General features: G+C 37.2%; 1 protein-coding gene across 1 annotated transcript in view; it reads right to left on the minus strand.

The window, feature by feature from the left end:
- Positions 1-6,826: 6,826 nt before the first annotated feature.
- Positions 6,827-15,622, minus strand: part of slc17a9 (solute carrier family 17 (vesicular nucleotide transporter), member 9) — a 17,238-nt gene continuing 8,442 nt past the window's right edge. The window contains exons 7-13 of the mRNA XM_015392458.1: positions 13,819-13,915; positions 13,649-13,736; positions 13,531-13,565; positions 12,150-12,265; positions 11,062-11,117; positions 10,938-10,967; positions 6,827-8,892 (exon numbers count right to left, since the gene is read on the minus strand). Of these exons, the coding sequence (XP_015247944.1) occupies positions 8,714-8,892; positions 10,938-10,967; positions 11,062-11,117; positions 12,150-12,265; positions 13,531-13,565; positions 13,649-13,736; positions 13,819-13,915 (601 nt within the window). The 3' untranslated portion in view covers positions 6,827-8,713. The remainder of the gene's footprint in view (positions 8,893-10,937; positions 10,968-11,061; positions 11,118-12,149; positions 12,266-13,530; positions 13,566-13,648; positions 13,737-13,818; positions 13,916-15,622) is intronic.

The following is a 15,622-nucleotide window of genomic DNA, read 5'->3' on the forward strand; positions in this document are numbered from 1 at the left end:
ATCACCGTCGTTTTTGAGGCATTATTCATGACAAGGGTTGACATGGGCTAATAGCCGGTCCTACCCCGCATCAAGAAGAGATGGTGTTTCTATCCTTTGGTCTCATTTCAGAACTCGTTTCATGGCGTGCTCCCGAGTGGAGTGGACTCTCTGTGGGGGGAAAGAGCCTAAGGCAGTTCCCCCCCAATGTCCCCACACATCCAGGACTGTTACACATTTCCATCTAAGCAATGATGGAAGTGATGGCGATTTCTTCAGGGTATTGGGAGGATGCTGGCCCCCTTTTAGCACTCCATGCAAGCACCACTTATGAGCAAACAGCACATAAAGGCACAACCAAAAGACAAGTTAAGGACTGATGTAAGGAGACACATTTATCTCTATTGTGTCAAGGTGATAATTATAATTCTAAACAGAAGCGCAGGTGAATCATGTACTCTAAATGGTGTTGACATTTTGGGATAGAAAGACCCAAAGTGAATCAATTATACAAATAAAATAAACATGTTGATAGGAAAAATGAAACCATGTTATGACTGGTGCTGTCAGGGGAGGTTCCCTTGTTCCAGTTTTGCACAATAAATGATTCCACCTCAGTAATTCTGCTCTGAACACTTGTCTGCAAAGTGGGTGTGTGTTTGCATGCGTGCACTCAATGATCAACTTCAGCTAAATACTAATTACTGAATACTTAGTTCGGATGCCCTTTCTATTGTGTCCCTTTGGTATAAACATTCATTATGGCTCTTTTTCGTCCTTTGTAGCTTCATCATCATTATTCCACTGCATCCCCCGAGGAGCAAGACAGAGCTGAGGCCTGGGCCAGGGCCGGACCGGGCTGGTGGGGAGGGGAGGGCGGTGAAAACGCTCCAGAAACAGAGCACCAGGACCTGGGAATGCACACAAGTGATATTTGTGTGAGGAGATCAAAAAGCATTTACCTTTAGATGTTTCTCTGACATGAATATTCAACATCCTTATTGAAATCTAATTTGGGTCTCCTTCTCTCAGGGGTCTTTTCATCAGTGCCCGTTGCCTGGGGCCACTGCTGATTGACGGCCAAACTTTAGAAAAGAGCGAGTGAGGGGAAAAAAGGGGAAGATCTGGTGGTGTTGGAGATTTGAGCTGTGTGAGCCGGTGGAACAGATGAGTGGAGGGGTGCTGAGGTGGTGACACGTCTGGGGTAGTTCACCTCATGTGGATGAACAAACAGAATGCTACAGTTTGGTAAAACATGGCAAAATTATATTTGGTTAAGTCCAATAATGCTTTATTTGTTAGTTTTCAAAAAGATTTGAAAAAATAAGCAAAATAGAGCTTATATGATCTGTAACCACTAAAAATATAATAAGTTAGTTTTTGCAAGGAATAATAGATTCTCCAGCTTGAAGTTCTCCTTTTAAATCCTACTATCATTAAATATACCAAGATGAGCACTGGGAATATAAAAAGACATATTACGCATAATTCAATTTGTACTATTATTTATTGATCGCAAAGGAAAATAAACAGTGTAGGATAGACATATAGATAAAATAGGAATAATAAAAAAACTGCTTTATTTTAAAAAACAACTTATGAGTCATTCCACACATTTCTTTTGACTCCAGTACTGCAATAAAACTGTTATTTCTTTAATCCTATTTTGGATGTATCTGCAATTTACAGCTGTAATTTTACGTCTGATGCAACCCATCAATAAGCATATCAGCCAATACTAATTTTGATTGCCAATAATACATTTCTTTGCCAATCTGGCAGCATTTTCATTGTGCCAGCCTCTATTTTTGTGGAAATTTCCTGATAATTCTCATCTCATTCCACTCAATTGGCTATCTTTGGTTTGTCCACTCTAGGTCAGACTGAAAAAGGCTATCTGGAATTCCTGACTGCAGCAAATGATTTATAAAACATTTGAAAGCAATTAGTCATTCAAGAAATTAGTCTTAGTTGCATACTTACAAAAACAAAAAAAGAAATATTTAAACAGGGTAAATTAGATTCTTCCTCCCAGCAGCTGCACCATCAACAACCCTCACTGCTTCCAACAAAAGAAATGTTTACATCTATGCTGTTGTTGCACATTTGACCCCTTTTTGTGAATATTCTCTTGTTTTGTACCTATGGATATAAATGTACTCTGTGGAAATTCTTAATTTGCTTCTTTTTAAACTAAGGAGGTTTTTTTTATAACTGTACGTTTTGTTATATTGTAAATTTGTCCTTACAGTGCAGTCTCATATTCTTGTTTTTGTGTCATGTCTTTTACCTTTGTGTGTATCTTAATGCTTCCATTGCATTTCACTTTGCTTCTGCAACATCTAAATTGCCCCACTGTGGGGTTTATTCGTAAAAGAAAAGAGAAGTGGGCTACAAGAAATATGTAATTAAAATGTTTGCTTAATTTACCTACTTTGGATATTTTTCTTGCTTACTGCTTATCTTTAAGTTAAGCAGTAACAGGCTACTGCCTGTTGTTGCCAAAAGCGTATAGCACAACATTGTTTTCTTAAATTAAAATTTTAAATATCTATTAGCAAAACTGAAGACAGCACATCCTTTTTTTAAGGAAAAAAAACATTATGTTGATACTGCAGGGCAGAGTTACAGAGCGAGCTTGTGCCTTCCTTTTATTTTTGCTTAGCAGATATGAATCTGAAGCATGTCTGAGCTCAATCTCCTGTTGGATATCATGAAACAGAACGTATCAACAAAGAGATTTTATGTATTGTTAAGTTTGTATTAAAGCAGTTTAAGATTTTTCTGTTTCTTTATTTACAATTAACGTTTCAATTGAGTTGTGATGGTGGAAAAAAAAAACACTGCATGCCCCCCCATACAAACCAACAGTGTCCTCATCTGGTGAAGGAGTTCATGGTTTATGCCATTATTGCACAGGTGTGGGTCCTGTCCCTCAGGGTTCCATTAAAATGATGCCCCTTTCAATGGTGGCCCCATTTGCTCTTTAGATTTAACACAGGCCATATGTCTGGCAAGAGGCAAACAGCTGAAGGGGGTTTAATTGACAAAAATCAACATATTTGGTTGTGAGTGTTTTTGATGGGGAGCTATATCAGTGACTGTGCTTAGGCATCATGAGATCGCTTTAGGGGTCAATTGTGAATCAGAAGTTGGTTTACAGGAGGTGAATGGAAGAAAAAATATGAAAACGAGAAAAAGATGCTCAGTGAGACAGAAATAGAGGCTAAATAGAATATTGAAAAAAGCTGAAAACAAGAAAGGGTCTTTTTAGGTTTATGAGAAAAAGTGTTGTGTGCTAAAATGTTTACATCTCATCTTTCTTTGCAGTAAAACTGCTTATGACCTGAGTATAATCAAGCAAAATTAGTCCTGTCAGTGAGTTTATTTTAGCTCAGAGGAGAACGCAAAACAAAATAATATTCTAATCACTTTTTTTTTAACATGGACAAACTGTAAAACATGTTAAAATAACTAAATTTGTCTTAGGTCTACTCTGTACAAAATATGGTGCAAAAAAGTTGTAATGTGCATGCATAATACAGTATTTACCACTTTTCTGATTGTGCTTTATTGCACTTAATAACCGTATTAAATCACTGCAATAGACAGAATTGTAAAACACCAGTAAAGAAGTGATAACCTGATTAAATAAGCGAAGAGGCTATGTTTAAAACCAAACACTATAAATTAATGTCCTGTCAAGGAAAAAAAGAAAGAGACCACAACATATTTGGCAGCTTGAAAAGAGATTTATTCAGTGGCACCTTACACAAAAGTTAAAAACATGTTTTGAATCCATTATATCAGTTATTCACCACAGCGGTGAATTATTTTGTGATTTAAAACTGAACTGCCCCAAAAAGCTGGCAGCATTGTTGCTCCCATTCTGACCAAAATTGTGACTCTGGTTGCCATAGTTGTCAGTACTCCCAATTCTTAAACCATTAGATGGAGAACACTTTAGATCAGGGAGCTGTGTAGTCAGCCAAACCACCAAGGGAACTACATTGTGCATGTTTTCTTCACACAATAGTTGGCATTTTACTTGTGGGGGTCATCACTAATGTCATCATCAAAACACTATTTAATGGCAACATTTGTCAAGCTAATCAAATACTATATCTAGGTTTGTTTGCCTTAGTCTTTTCAAAATACCTTATTTGGTCAATAAACAAACTTAGATAGCATCTGCAGTCTAAAATTTTCTCCCTCATTTGCATCCAACACAGAAACGAACTGCGAAGCCACTGAAAATTCTGTTTTTTTGTGTTTATTTTGGATAAAAAATGAAATAAAAATAATTATCTTACCTGTTACCCTGATGAAAAAACAGCAATTCCCTTAGGGGTCTTGCTGTTGACTCTGCTTGTGCAATCTTCTGTAGCCGTATGATATTAATACTCTTATTATAAATAAATCTTTATATAAATCCCAAGAATTTTAATGTGTGAGTGTTTTATGATCCTGAGATTTTGTTTCAATTACATAAATGTTGGCATTTGTGTTTACACAAACAGTTTCAAGGAGAAGCATTATGGTAGTAACTTGCAGTTTCAATAGGACTCAAAAATGTTCTTTTTATTTCAACCCACTGATATATTAGCAGAAAAAAGAACCTTTAAAAATAACATAAAAGCAGATTGAAATTTTCTTTATGTTTCATACTTTAGAGATTTGGCGACCTCTAAAATGCTGTAATAAAAAAACTGGGTGCAATGTTAAAAGGATGTCCAATTCAGTTGGGAAACTTTAGCCTACGCTCACAAGGCTATCACCACATTAAACTTGTCAATGGCCTTTCAATATCCCAGTGCACATAGAAGCATTAGATTTATAAAGCCCACTGATTTATTACTACAAAGTGATTAATCCTGCTCACACAATGACCAACTTTATTTAAATGGGGCTCTATATCATTAGGTAACCCTACACAGTGGTTTAGCTTTGCTCTAATTAGCTTTCCAATCATGGACTAGAGAGACAGCCCCTCCACCACATAGGATGAGATGGCGACACAGTGAAATGTCATTAACTTGATGTTAATTACTAATTAATGGAGCTATTTCATTTACATGTATCTCTAGCTCTCTGATGGACTGAGCATTTACTAGGTTACTCTAACCAGCCAACCAGTTGGGGGAGGGTTTAATTGCCTTGCTCTCCTCTTCTTTAGTGTTTAATTTCTGCTAATTAAATAGCGGGCCACTCATCATCATTATGTCTTCTTTTACAACACATTTTTTTTGTCTTTTGAGTAACAACCACCCTACTTTCTTACAAAATGTATATCAAGGCAACTGCCAGATTTACTTTTCTCCACCCACTGACTTCTAAATGACTTGTTACTTTCATTCACTTGTGAACCCCCCCCCACCATTATTGCCACACGGCAGCGGCACAAGCCACCCGTCGCTATGGTTACCCAAGCCGTTGGGTCCCATGAGGAGAAGTAGGTTTGGTTGAATAGCGTCTGGCCGTTCACACGTGGGTAGTGCCAGCTAGCCAACATGGCACACAGCATCCTGCCATATGGTGCCACCGCATACGTCCCACTGGCCCACACTCGGGATTTGGGCGTGTAGAGAGCTGCTGGTGTGAACACCACAGTCCAGCACCAGAACCTGTTCTGTAGCAGATCCGGAAGAAGCACAGGACTGATACAGATGTCGGGTTCTGAAAGTGTAAAGTAATCCAGGTTTATAGTCATGGGAGTAGTTGCAGGACCTTTTACTTGATATAAGTGTTGTTCTAGCATTTTCTGCAAACCAGAAGGTATTTCTCAAACTTATTCCACAATGAAGGCCTTTATTCTAATATAGCCAATGTTGGCATTTTGCTGCTACATATGCTCTATGTTCTTTCTTATGCTATGCTGCCTCTGTGTGGAGCCTCAGAGAAAATGCATGCAGACAAAATAGAAAGATGAATCATACCACTGAAAAACTCACTCAAAATATAGATTTTTTTCAAAACTAAAAAGTTTTGAATTCAAGTTATTTTGCTTCAACCTATGTCTTATACTGCCTAATAGGGAATACTAGTGAGAAAACCAGGGGTTAGGTGCAGAGCACAAATGTTCCCAGAGTAGGACAACCAGTGGATATATAGCATAATATTAACATGCACTATGGGTGTTTTTCAGTGATTTACTGATCTTAATTTTCCATTATAAACCATTACTGAGAACTTATATAATTTGAAACCTATGTTGAACTTACCAACATGTTTGTATTATTCAAATGTGTCCTGAGTTGACCAAAAACGTGAATTTGACAGAAATAGAAATCCACACATTGTCAACAATCATCTTACTGAACAAGAATGCCTTATAAAGCTTATTCAATGAATGGATGATGATGTGAAAATAGATGATCCTGAACTAAAGCATGGTTTACCATCTGGAATGGTTGACATTAGTTTTTTTTCTGGAGGGCAAAACTACAACAAAAATATATATTTTTTTCATTTGTATTTTAAAAGAATTCCTTTTATTGTTTTCAAAATAGTTTTGATCTCTGCAGGCCGTCTTGATGGGCTTAAAGTTTTTACATTAAACAATTGTATTTACTCATTTCAAACGTAGCTTGCATTTTTGTAGAGCATTAAATTTCCGCTTCAAACATTTATTTATTTATATATGTATATATTCAAAATCCATGTCATGATTTCCATGTTTTATCATTTTTTATTTGTTATTGCTTTTGTCAATTTCAATTTATCTTACTGGCAGCTGATTTTTTTTCTTTAATGGAAGAGTATGTAAACTTTAAAGCATAACTGTATTGAAAGGAACCAAAACTCTCAGGTAACAAAGGGGGGAAAAAAACACAAGTTCTACAGAAATCTTAAAATAAATACTGGTCAATAAATCTGCAAAATTTACAATGGTTTTTAGGAAGGAAAATAAATTATCTATGGAAGCTTAATATAATTTTCTTAGCATGTGACCAAAATAAAAAATAAAAATAAAAAAATAAAATAAAAAACAAGAATGGTAGAGGTTGAACAATGCTCCCTACAAGGCGGCACTAAGACAGGACAGTTTTAAGCCCAAGTGAAAACATTTTATGCAATTGTACATTTGTATCTTAACAACAAAATATAACTAAATAGAAATTAATGTTACCAAAACTAACTATACAGTCTGATGTTTATTCCATAAGGAAACATGTTTGCTTTGTATTTATATAAATCACCTTAAACAAAAGTAACAATTCCTAAAGATCACTAACAGACACTGTTTGGCAACAACTGCATCTTTCAGTTCTTTAGTAGCTCAAATGATGAAAATAATAATTAATGCGTAGAAACAGAAAAGGTACCAACAACAAGTAAACATCTGAAAATAACATGGAAACTTACAAAGATCAATAGGAAACTGAAACTGTGCTCTCAGTTCCAACACTCATTCCAAACGATTCAGCTGACATGAGGCTGCTGTGCTCTGTTCTAACATGGTTGTATTTTAAAGTTGTAACTTTCAGCAAATACATTTAACCTATTCATCTCCAGAAATATTTTATAATTTTAACAAGTTACAGAAAAAAACAAAAACAAAAGCAAAACTTTTCTAATGAGACAAGAGAAGGCTAACTCCCCCCAGTTATAATTTACTTTCCAGGACACTAGGAACAAACGGTCTAAGTAAGGCAATGAAAAATAGAGGCTTAACATCCTTTTCATACATGTGCACATAAGAAAAATACATTTTGCTTTAGATGAATTGCAGGTTGAGGCTTACTCACAGACAATCAGGTCTTATTGGTTATTCCACTTTGGATCACATTACCTAGATATATCCTGTTGCCATTTTTTTAACTGCATATTAATTCCTCTCCAAAGAAAAAATATTTCAAAGCCATATAAATATGAAAATACTCAAAAATAATTTAATGGTATATTCTAATAGATGCAATTAAATACAAAAACAATTATTCACTATTAACCTTTGGTCTTGAAAAATGCATCATTGTATTTAATACAGCTACCAGAGAGAAAGCACCCAGCTGAAGCTAAGCCCCAAAGTGTCCTGTCCCCCTTTGAAAACTGATTAAACCAGTCTATAACTGGGAACACAAGGTCCACTGAAGGTAGATTGTACAGAACATTAAAGGCGTCTTCCAGAGTCATTAGCGGCTGGGTAATGAGGTGTCACTCGGATATTTATCTCAGTGATGAGTGAATGAATCTTACGATTAACATATTTCAGGCAGACGAGTTTTGTCTCTCCTTGGGTCATCTCCTAGGTGGGAAAACTTCCCGGCTTTGTCTGTCACAGCTGTGAGAGAGAACCTCAAACCACTACGACCTGCTTATTAAAAAAACCCCAACACTAAGCATACATGTTTAAATATCTCTGCAGCTTTTCCACTTCTGACATGAATTACATGGCAGATGTAAACAGTTTTTCTTTTGCAAATGTTTAACCATTTTCCGAGGTGTGACCTGGGCGTAGTGTAAGTATAATCTCCTACATTTCCTCTTAACTGAAAGAGTCACCTTCCAAAGGCTGCCTCTCAACTAGAGCTTTTCAGTAACAATGCTCTGCAGTGTGCTTTTCAGTAACCTTCACACTCCTCCCTTAGTAAACACAGAATTAAACACACTTTTCTCACATCCATCTGTGCAAGATGCCGCTTACCATCTATTGGATTATAATCCAATGTGGATAATATTATAGATTATCCAGTCACATTTCTATTAGGAACTGCACAATGCTCCTATTAATGATTTAGATGTGGATACTGTTGTGGCGGACCCTACTGGAATCAATGTCAAACCTGCGAGCCTCAGCAAAAGCCAAAAAGGTGAAAAGGCCCATTAGGTTGACTGTGGTGATGAGGGCGAACATCGACCCCCATGATCCAGTCGCCTCGATGAGATACCCCGAAAAGTACACCATCAGGACTCCTGCACAGAATCACACAGGGTTACCATTTTGTCAGCTAAAAGCAGAACACTACATTTCTGCTACAGTCACACTACAGTATAATGGCTTTAATTCGATAGACCAACAAAAATAAGTGAATAATTGTGAAATGTAGGAAAGAGGAAACTGTTTTTTCAGCTGCAATCTAATGAGCAAATATAATCCAGTGGGATTATAATCCTAGCTATTCTTTCTGGTGTCAGAGGTTTGCTAAGAGAACATTTAGGGTTGAAACAATTAATCAGATTAATTAAAAGTATAGAGACTCTAAAACAAGCCTTTAGCTGACAGAGCAACCCACTTAGAGCATTAATTATACCAATACTGTTATACCAAAAAAAAGTAAACATTCTGCATTTTAGATCAAATCTTCCTCAATTGGAAAACTTTTAGTTTCACCTGGTTTAATTTCGCAAAACGTCTTTTTGAAGGAACCTATGGCTATCCAATTATTAATGGATTCAGGGGGGGTCGGATGCAGCAGTTTGTCCTGGAACCTGAGGGTTGTTGGTTCAAGCCCAGGCTCCAGGTTTCAGGGCCGTTGTATCCTTGGGCAAGACACTTCCCCTGCATTGCCTACTGATGGTGGTCGGAGGGACTGATAGTGTCAGTGTACGGCAGCCTTGCTTCTGTCAGTGCTTTGATCAAGTCTTCTGACTTGAAAAACAGCAAACAGAGTCATTAAGACCAACAGTTACAACTACAACACTGTGGAACAGCTTCCTTGGCTCCCAATCTACATGACTCCAATACTTGAAGTGCTGGGCTTCTAGGGTGTTTTCTACCGGATTTATACATCTAGAAGAAAAGCTTTTGGTGATTTGTAATGACTTTGGTGAAGGTCACGAGCCAAAATGTGGTCTGCTTATTGTGGTCGGAAAATTTAGATTTCTCTCTCTAATATATATAGTTATGCTATTTATCCAGTGAAAAATGTTTTTAGTTGGTTTTACCTGCAAGGCTGAGAAAATGTCTGAGTGAGGGGTGGTTTACTTATTCCCATGACAAGCCAAATGTTCCCACTACACTTATAAACTTGTTGTCTGCTGCACTTAAACTGACAGGTCTGGCAAGGGGAGCAGTGATCAGAGAAGGTTACTGACGAAAGCCACAGCCTAGGTGGAAGAATTTGTAGACGGGGTTATTAGTCTGGTTCTCCACAGCTCTAGCTGATATAGAGCATTGGCAGGAGAAAGGCAGTTGTTAAAAGAAAGCCTTAAATTAGTCCCATTTTTCTTTTCCTTGCAAACCATAAATGGGACATGGAAAATACATTAATTTGACCAACATTTTACCTTTTAGATACAAAAGAGAAGAAAAACTACACAACAGATCAAGCTGAGCAGACCATCCCCATAGAGAAACACATTTGTTGATGTTGATGGGAAGATGAAGATGTATATGGAAAAAAAAAATTGTCTGGAATAGAGTTTAGGAGCAACTCACTTCCACACAGAACAACAATCCTAAATATGCAGCCTGAGCTGCAGTGTAATTGTTCTGATCAAAACATTTCCCACTGTTAGAATATCCAAATCAAAGCCCACACATTAAATAGAATGAGAATCTGTGGCAATGAAAGGTTCTGCAAAATATATTGAAGGAAATGATCTCTACATGTAAAAGAAGAAAAGTTATCACTGGGCACATTTTTCCTTCCGCTCAACAATTATTCACTTCTTTTTGTTGGTTTATCGGAGATCTCAACAAAAGACTTGTAATGTGGAAAAACATTTAATACTTTAAGAGACAAAAAACATTTTTTTTTACATGAAAAAAAGTCACAGGACTCAGTTTCTCTTTCAGAACCCCTAGCTGTCATAACCTGATCATTGTTTCATTCACTCCTTTTAATATTCTCCCTTTATGAAATATGCATAGATCATGGGAGCCAACAAACCTGACAGCCACACATCATCCATAACTTTGAATTTATTAAAAAGGGAATCTGTTATCCTTTATAGTCTCAGTTTCTACTGCTAAAATATTCATTGTAAAGAGATTCCTTAACCAAAGAGAAACTCACCTGAGAATGCCCCACATGTATTCATGACACCTGTAGAGGTTGAGAAGACCATTACATTTTTATACTAAAACACTATGTGCATATAAGGTTGGAAGGAATTATTTTTTTGCATTGTTTTACTCACCAAAAAGAGCTCCGGCACAAGAAGGAGCGAGATCTTGAACATTCAAGGAAACCCCACTGTAACAGAATATTTTATCTTTAAAACAGGTGTCAGAAACTTAACAAAAAGTATTTCATTTAAACAAGAAAGGAGATCAATTATACTACTATTCCATCTTTTAAATATATCAACAAAAAAGATTGGAAAAAACTAAATATAAAAATATACATTATTTTATAAACCCTTTCTTTATTAAAAAAAACAGTTTAGAAGGTTGCCATCATATTTCCTCACTCTGCCGTGAACGAATCACATCAGAGAACAGCAACCTTCCATTAAGAATAGAGAGGTGTATTAATCTGCATGTCATAATGTCATCAATATGAATTATTAATGCAATTTTGGACATTGTTCAGTGAAACAATACCTCAAACAATTCAGCATGATTTCACTAGATTATAAATTCTCCTTCTTTGCTGCAGCAAGCAGATACACTTTGTACTTTTGGCTGCAGCAATTATGTTGAAGTAGTTAGAAAAATATGTACCAAATGTAAAAAGGGGAGTGGCAGCCAAGTGGTTAGAGCAGGGATGTCAAACTGGTTCCAGAAAGGGCCGTGTGGCTCCAGGTTTTCTTTCCAACCAAGCAATAGCACACCAGACTCCAGTCATCTCATCAAGTGAGTTTAGTATTAACCTGATGACTTGAGGACTGACTGGAGTCTGGTGTGCTATTGCTTGGTTGGATAGAAAACCTGCAGCCACACGGCCCTTTCTGGAACCAGTTTGACACCCCTGCGTTAGAGCATTGCGAATAAAGAGGTTCTGAGTTCAAGCCCCACTCCAACAGACTGCCACTCTGGGTCCCTGAGCAAAGACACTTAACCCCACACTGCTCCCCGGGTGCCGCACAATGGCAGCACACTGCTCCCCAAGGGGATGGGTGAAATGCAGGAAGTGAAATTCGTTGTTCTGTAAGAGTGACAGAAGAAGAACTTGTGACAGTTAAGAAAACCTGCATGTCAAATAGGGGACCTGCCAAGAACACATCAAAGTCATGTGTCTACTACGTCCTTCTGTGCTTTAAACAATAAAGGTGTGAGCCAGTACCTGTGGCTGAAGGTGGTGAGGCCCATGGTGGCCGACACAAATGCTACAGCCCAGGGGAAGGTGGTGTTGCCACACAGAAGGACTGTGAACACACTGGATACTCCCATGGAGAAAAACTAGGGGAAAAAAAGAAAAGAGAAATAAAACAGCAAGAAAAGAAAATACATTTTAAGTTATAGTCAAGAATATATTCAATAGACTAACTCAACACAGGAACTGCCACCATTTTAATCTAAAAATCTGTTTCACTGTCTCCTAGAGCTATTATGTTATATTACATGAACTGAAGAGTCCAGTTATTACCAAAGAGAAAAGAAAAAAAAAAATACTGACTTAAGCACTAACCTATAAAGCCAAAAATGTGTCGATAGCAATGTACAAATTACCCATGGAGAGGAGTGGCTACGCTGCATGGGCATGACAGAAAAAAGGAATTCATAAAGGGCTGCTAGCAGAAGGAAAAAGATGATTGTAGCTCCCAAAATGGTTTATTAACCAAACAGGGCTCCAGACGCCCTTCCATAGACTAAAAGTTAAAATGCAGCTACCAAACTACTGAAGAGAAAGCAGATCAAAAACCCTCAATTGTCTCTAAATTGTTTCAGAGATCACAGGAAGCCACACACAGACCACACAAAAAAAACAGCTCAAATGTGTTCTCATATATAAATAAGCTAAACAGGCTTGGAGTTTCTGTTGTGCTAAGTGATTAATAAAAGATTAATCACTTTGGAGCAAATGATTAAGTGAAGAGAATACCCTGCCTACATTAAATCAAGGCACATGATCAGAGCTGCTCTTCTGCAGCACTGAAAACCTACACTTTAGAGGGAACAATGGATTGAATCAAATATCAGGAAATAACTCAAGGTCCACTACGCCTTGGATTGAGAAAAAGTGCTGGAAGAAACTAGAGTAGCCATCATAGCTGCTTGATTTAAACTCTATTGAAAGAGTAGTTTCAACAAGACCAAAGAGTATCAATGGACTGAAAGCCCAAGAGGAGTGGGCTAAGATTCCTGAAGAATATAGTCAATATCTCTTTGTTTACAGTAATTTTTGAGAGAACATATTACGCTTAATTTAGAGAAACCACATGTAATATTAGGTGTGTTGAGTCACTTAAAATCAGATTGCTTGATTTGTCTATTACAAACAGCTGCAGCTTAGTACGTTTTGCCAAAAAAATATATATATGTGTAAAACATCATTACTTGTATATAATAAGTTAATAATTCTGCAAAAACTGAAGACTCATACTGCATAGTAGTAGGGAAGAAACCTGCTTCAACCATGCTATCATAAACTAGAGAGCCACTGCAGGAATGTTGGAGAGCCTGACCCTTGTGGAAGATTATTAAGATAATTCCAAATATTGTACCTGCATCAGCTTCCTTACTGAGGCGGTGTCGAAACCTAAAAGAATTAAGATAGAAATAAGGAACTTCTTTATCAAAAGCATAAAAACCCTTCTAATAGGTTTTCCCCAGGTCGCCTACCTTGACTTATTAAGTGATCAGATAGGCAGCCACTGAACAGAGATGAGGGTATAGCCACCAACCATGGAATGACATTAAACACCCAGCCCTGAAAAGACATTGTGGATTCAAGGTTAGCACAAAAATGTGAAGTGTCATTTGGAAGAAGAAAGAGAAGATGGTACCTTTACCTTGGCATCAGGGAAGGTGTCTTTAAAGAATGTTGGTAGCCAGGACAGAAGAGTGAAAAAAGTGCTTGCAGTGCAAAGGTGCGTCACTATCACAGCGCTAGCGGGGAGAGAAAACAAGGGAAACAGTTACACAAAGGAGTAATTCACCTGTATCAGGGTTCTGCCCGTTGTTTAGGTTTATTTTTAATTTTTCTGTAATTTTGTGTCTTTGTAGTTCCTTTATGGCAGCGTTGTGTTTTTAAGTTACTCTATGTTGCCCCCTTGTGCCAGTTTCCTTTCCCTTTGGCTCCCTTCTAGTTACTTCTATCCACACCTGCTCCATATCAGCTGAATAGCCCATTCTTTCTTATGTTCTCCATATCCACCCCATCTCTGCAGTTATTCAGGTTTCTTGTTGCTTTATTGTTTGATCCCCATTTGTTGTTTTTCGAAGGCATCTCCTGGTTTTTTATTTTTTTTTATTTTGCCTCTTGGATTTTTGCCCCTGTTGCCTTTGGAACCTTAAATAAATAAGTAGAACTCATCTCTGCCTCCTTATCTGCATTTGGGTCCTCAACGAACTTCCACCAATCCAGACAACCTGTAGTTTTATTAAATACTGTTCAACAGCCTCTGCAGACAGAATTAGAAGAAAGCCGAACTAATGTGGCTTTACCAACAAAATCAACCACCAGTAGTTTTCATTTCATGAACACAAACAATTATCTACCATTTCCTCTTTCGAGAGCTGTTTAAACATATGCAAATAAAACCAAACAAGACTTAACTGCTGGTAAAGATGAAGATAATCAGCATAACCTTCTGTGCAGTAGAAGCTAAGGGAGGATTTTTGAACAAGCAATAATTGCAGTAGAATAAAAAAAAAGAGGATCTAAATTCACTGGCACAAGGGTTTGAAAAGTGGAGCTTGTTATTTAAAGAATATAACCAATATCAACTAATTTCCTTATTTGTACTCCTGAAATATAACATTCCCCTCCCATGCTCACAAATAGTTAATTATTGGTGTGGAAAAAAAGGAAATTGTTAGCAGTGCTTGCGTTTAAGGAAGGGCGGTATGGAGTTCATCTGTATTTAGCCCCACTGTATCAACAAATTGTAACACCACTGTTTACTGTGAATTACAGTTGAACGCCTTATTGGGCGTGTCTCTATCACATTTGAACACCCAAAGACTCAAACTCTTGCCAATTCTGCTTTATCAAACACCCAAGCTCACTAAAAAGGATGGAAAGCCTCTTTAAACATATTTTTCAAGTATTCTCGCAGATTTAGTTTAGATTTTGATTAGACCATAAAAAAAAAGATCTAAACTCTTTAATTTTATATATCCTAAAGTGTCACCTAGCGGCTTGTTTTCTGTCAAGCATGCCATGTATTTAGCTCCACCCTCTTCACGTCAGCTTCAAACACAAACCATATTGTAGGTCAGTAATCAACTGCTTTTCTGATCAGCACCATCAAAAAGCATCTCTGTCTTTAAAACCAAAGTAAAAAAGAAACATGCAGCCTTTATGTTATTCTGTTATTACAGCTTTAATGTTAAAAAAAAAGGGCTATAATATATAATTAACCAAAGCTGCCTCGCTGGAAATTTTCCTACAGTATCTCACAAGTTAATGTAAAAAAAAAAAAAAAACAAGGCATGAGAAGGTAAAGTTATTTGCACAGAAAACCTTGAAGGAGCCATTATAACAAAGACAAACACGACACACACATCCCTTTATCCATCCATCCATCCATCCATCCATCCATCCATCCATCCATCCATCCATCCATCCATCCATCCATCCATCCATCCATC

The sequence above is a fragment of the Cyprinodon variegatus genome, unplaced genomic scaffold, assembly GCF_000732505.1.
Source record: "Cyprinodon variegatus isolate N-32 unplaced genomic scaffold, C_variegatus-1.0 Scaffold591, whole genome shotgun sequence".
In the NCBI taxonomy this organism is placed as follows: domain Eukaryota; kingdom Metazoa; phylum Chordata; class Actinopteri; order Cyprinodontiformes; family Cyprinodontidae; genus Cyprinodon; species Cyprinodon variegatus.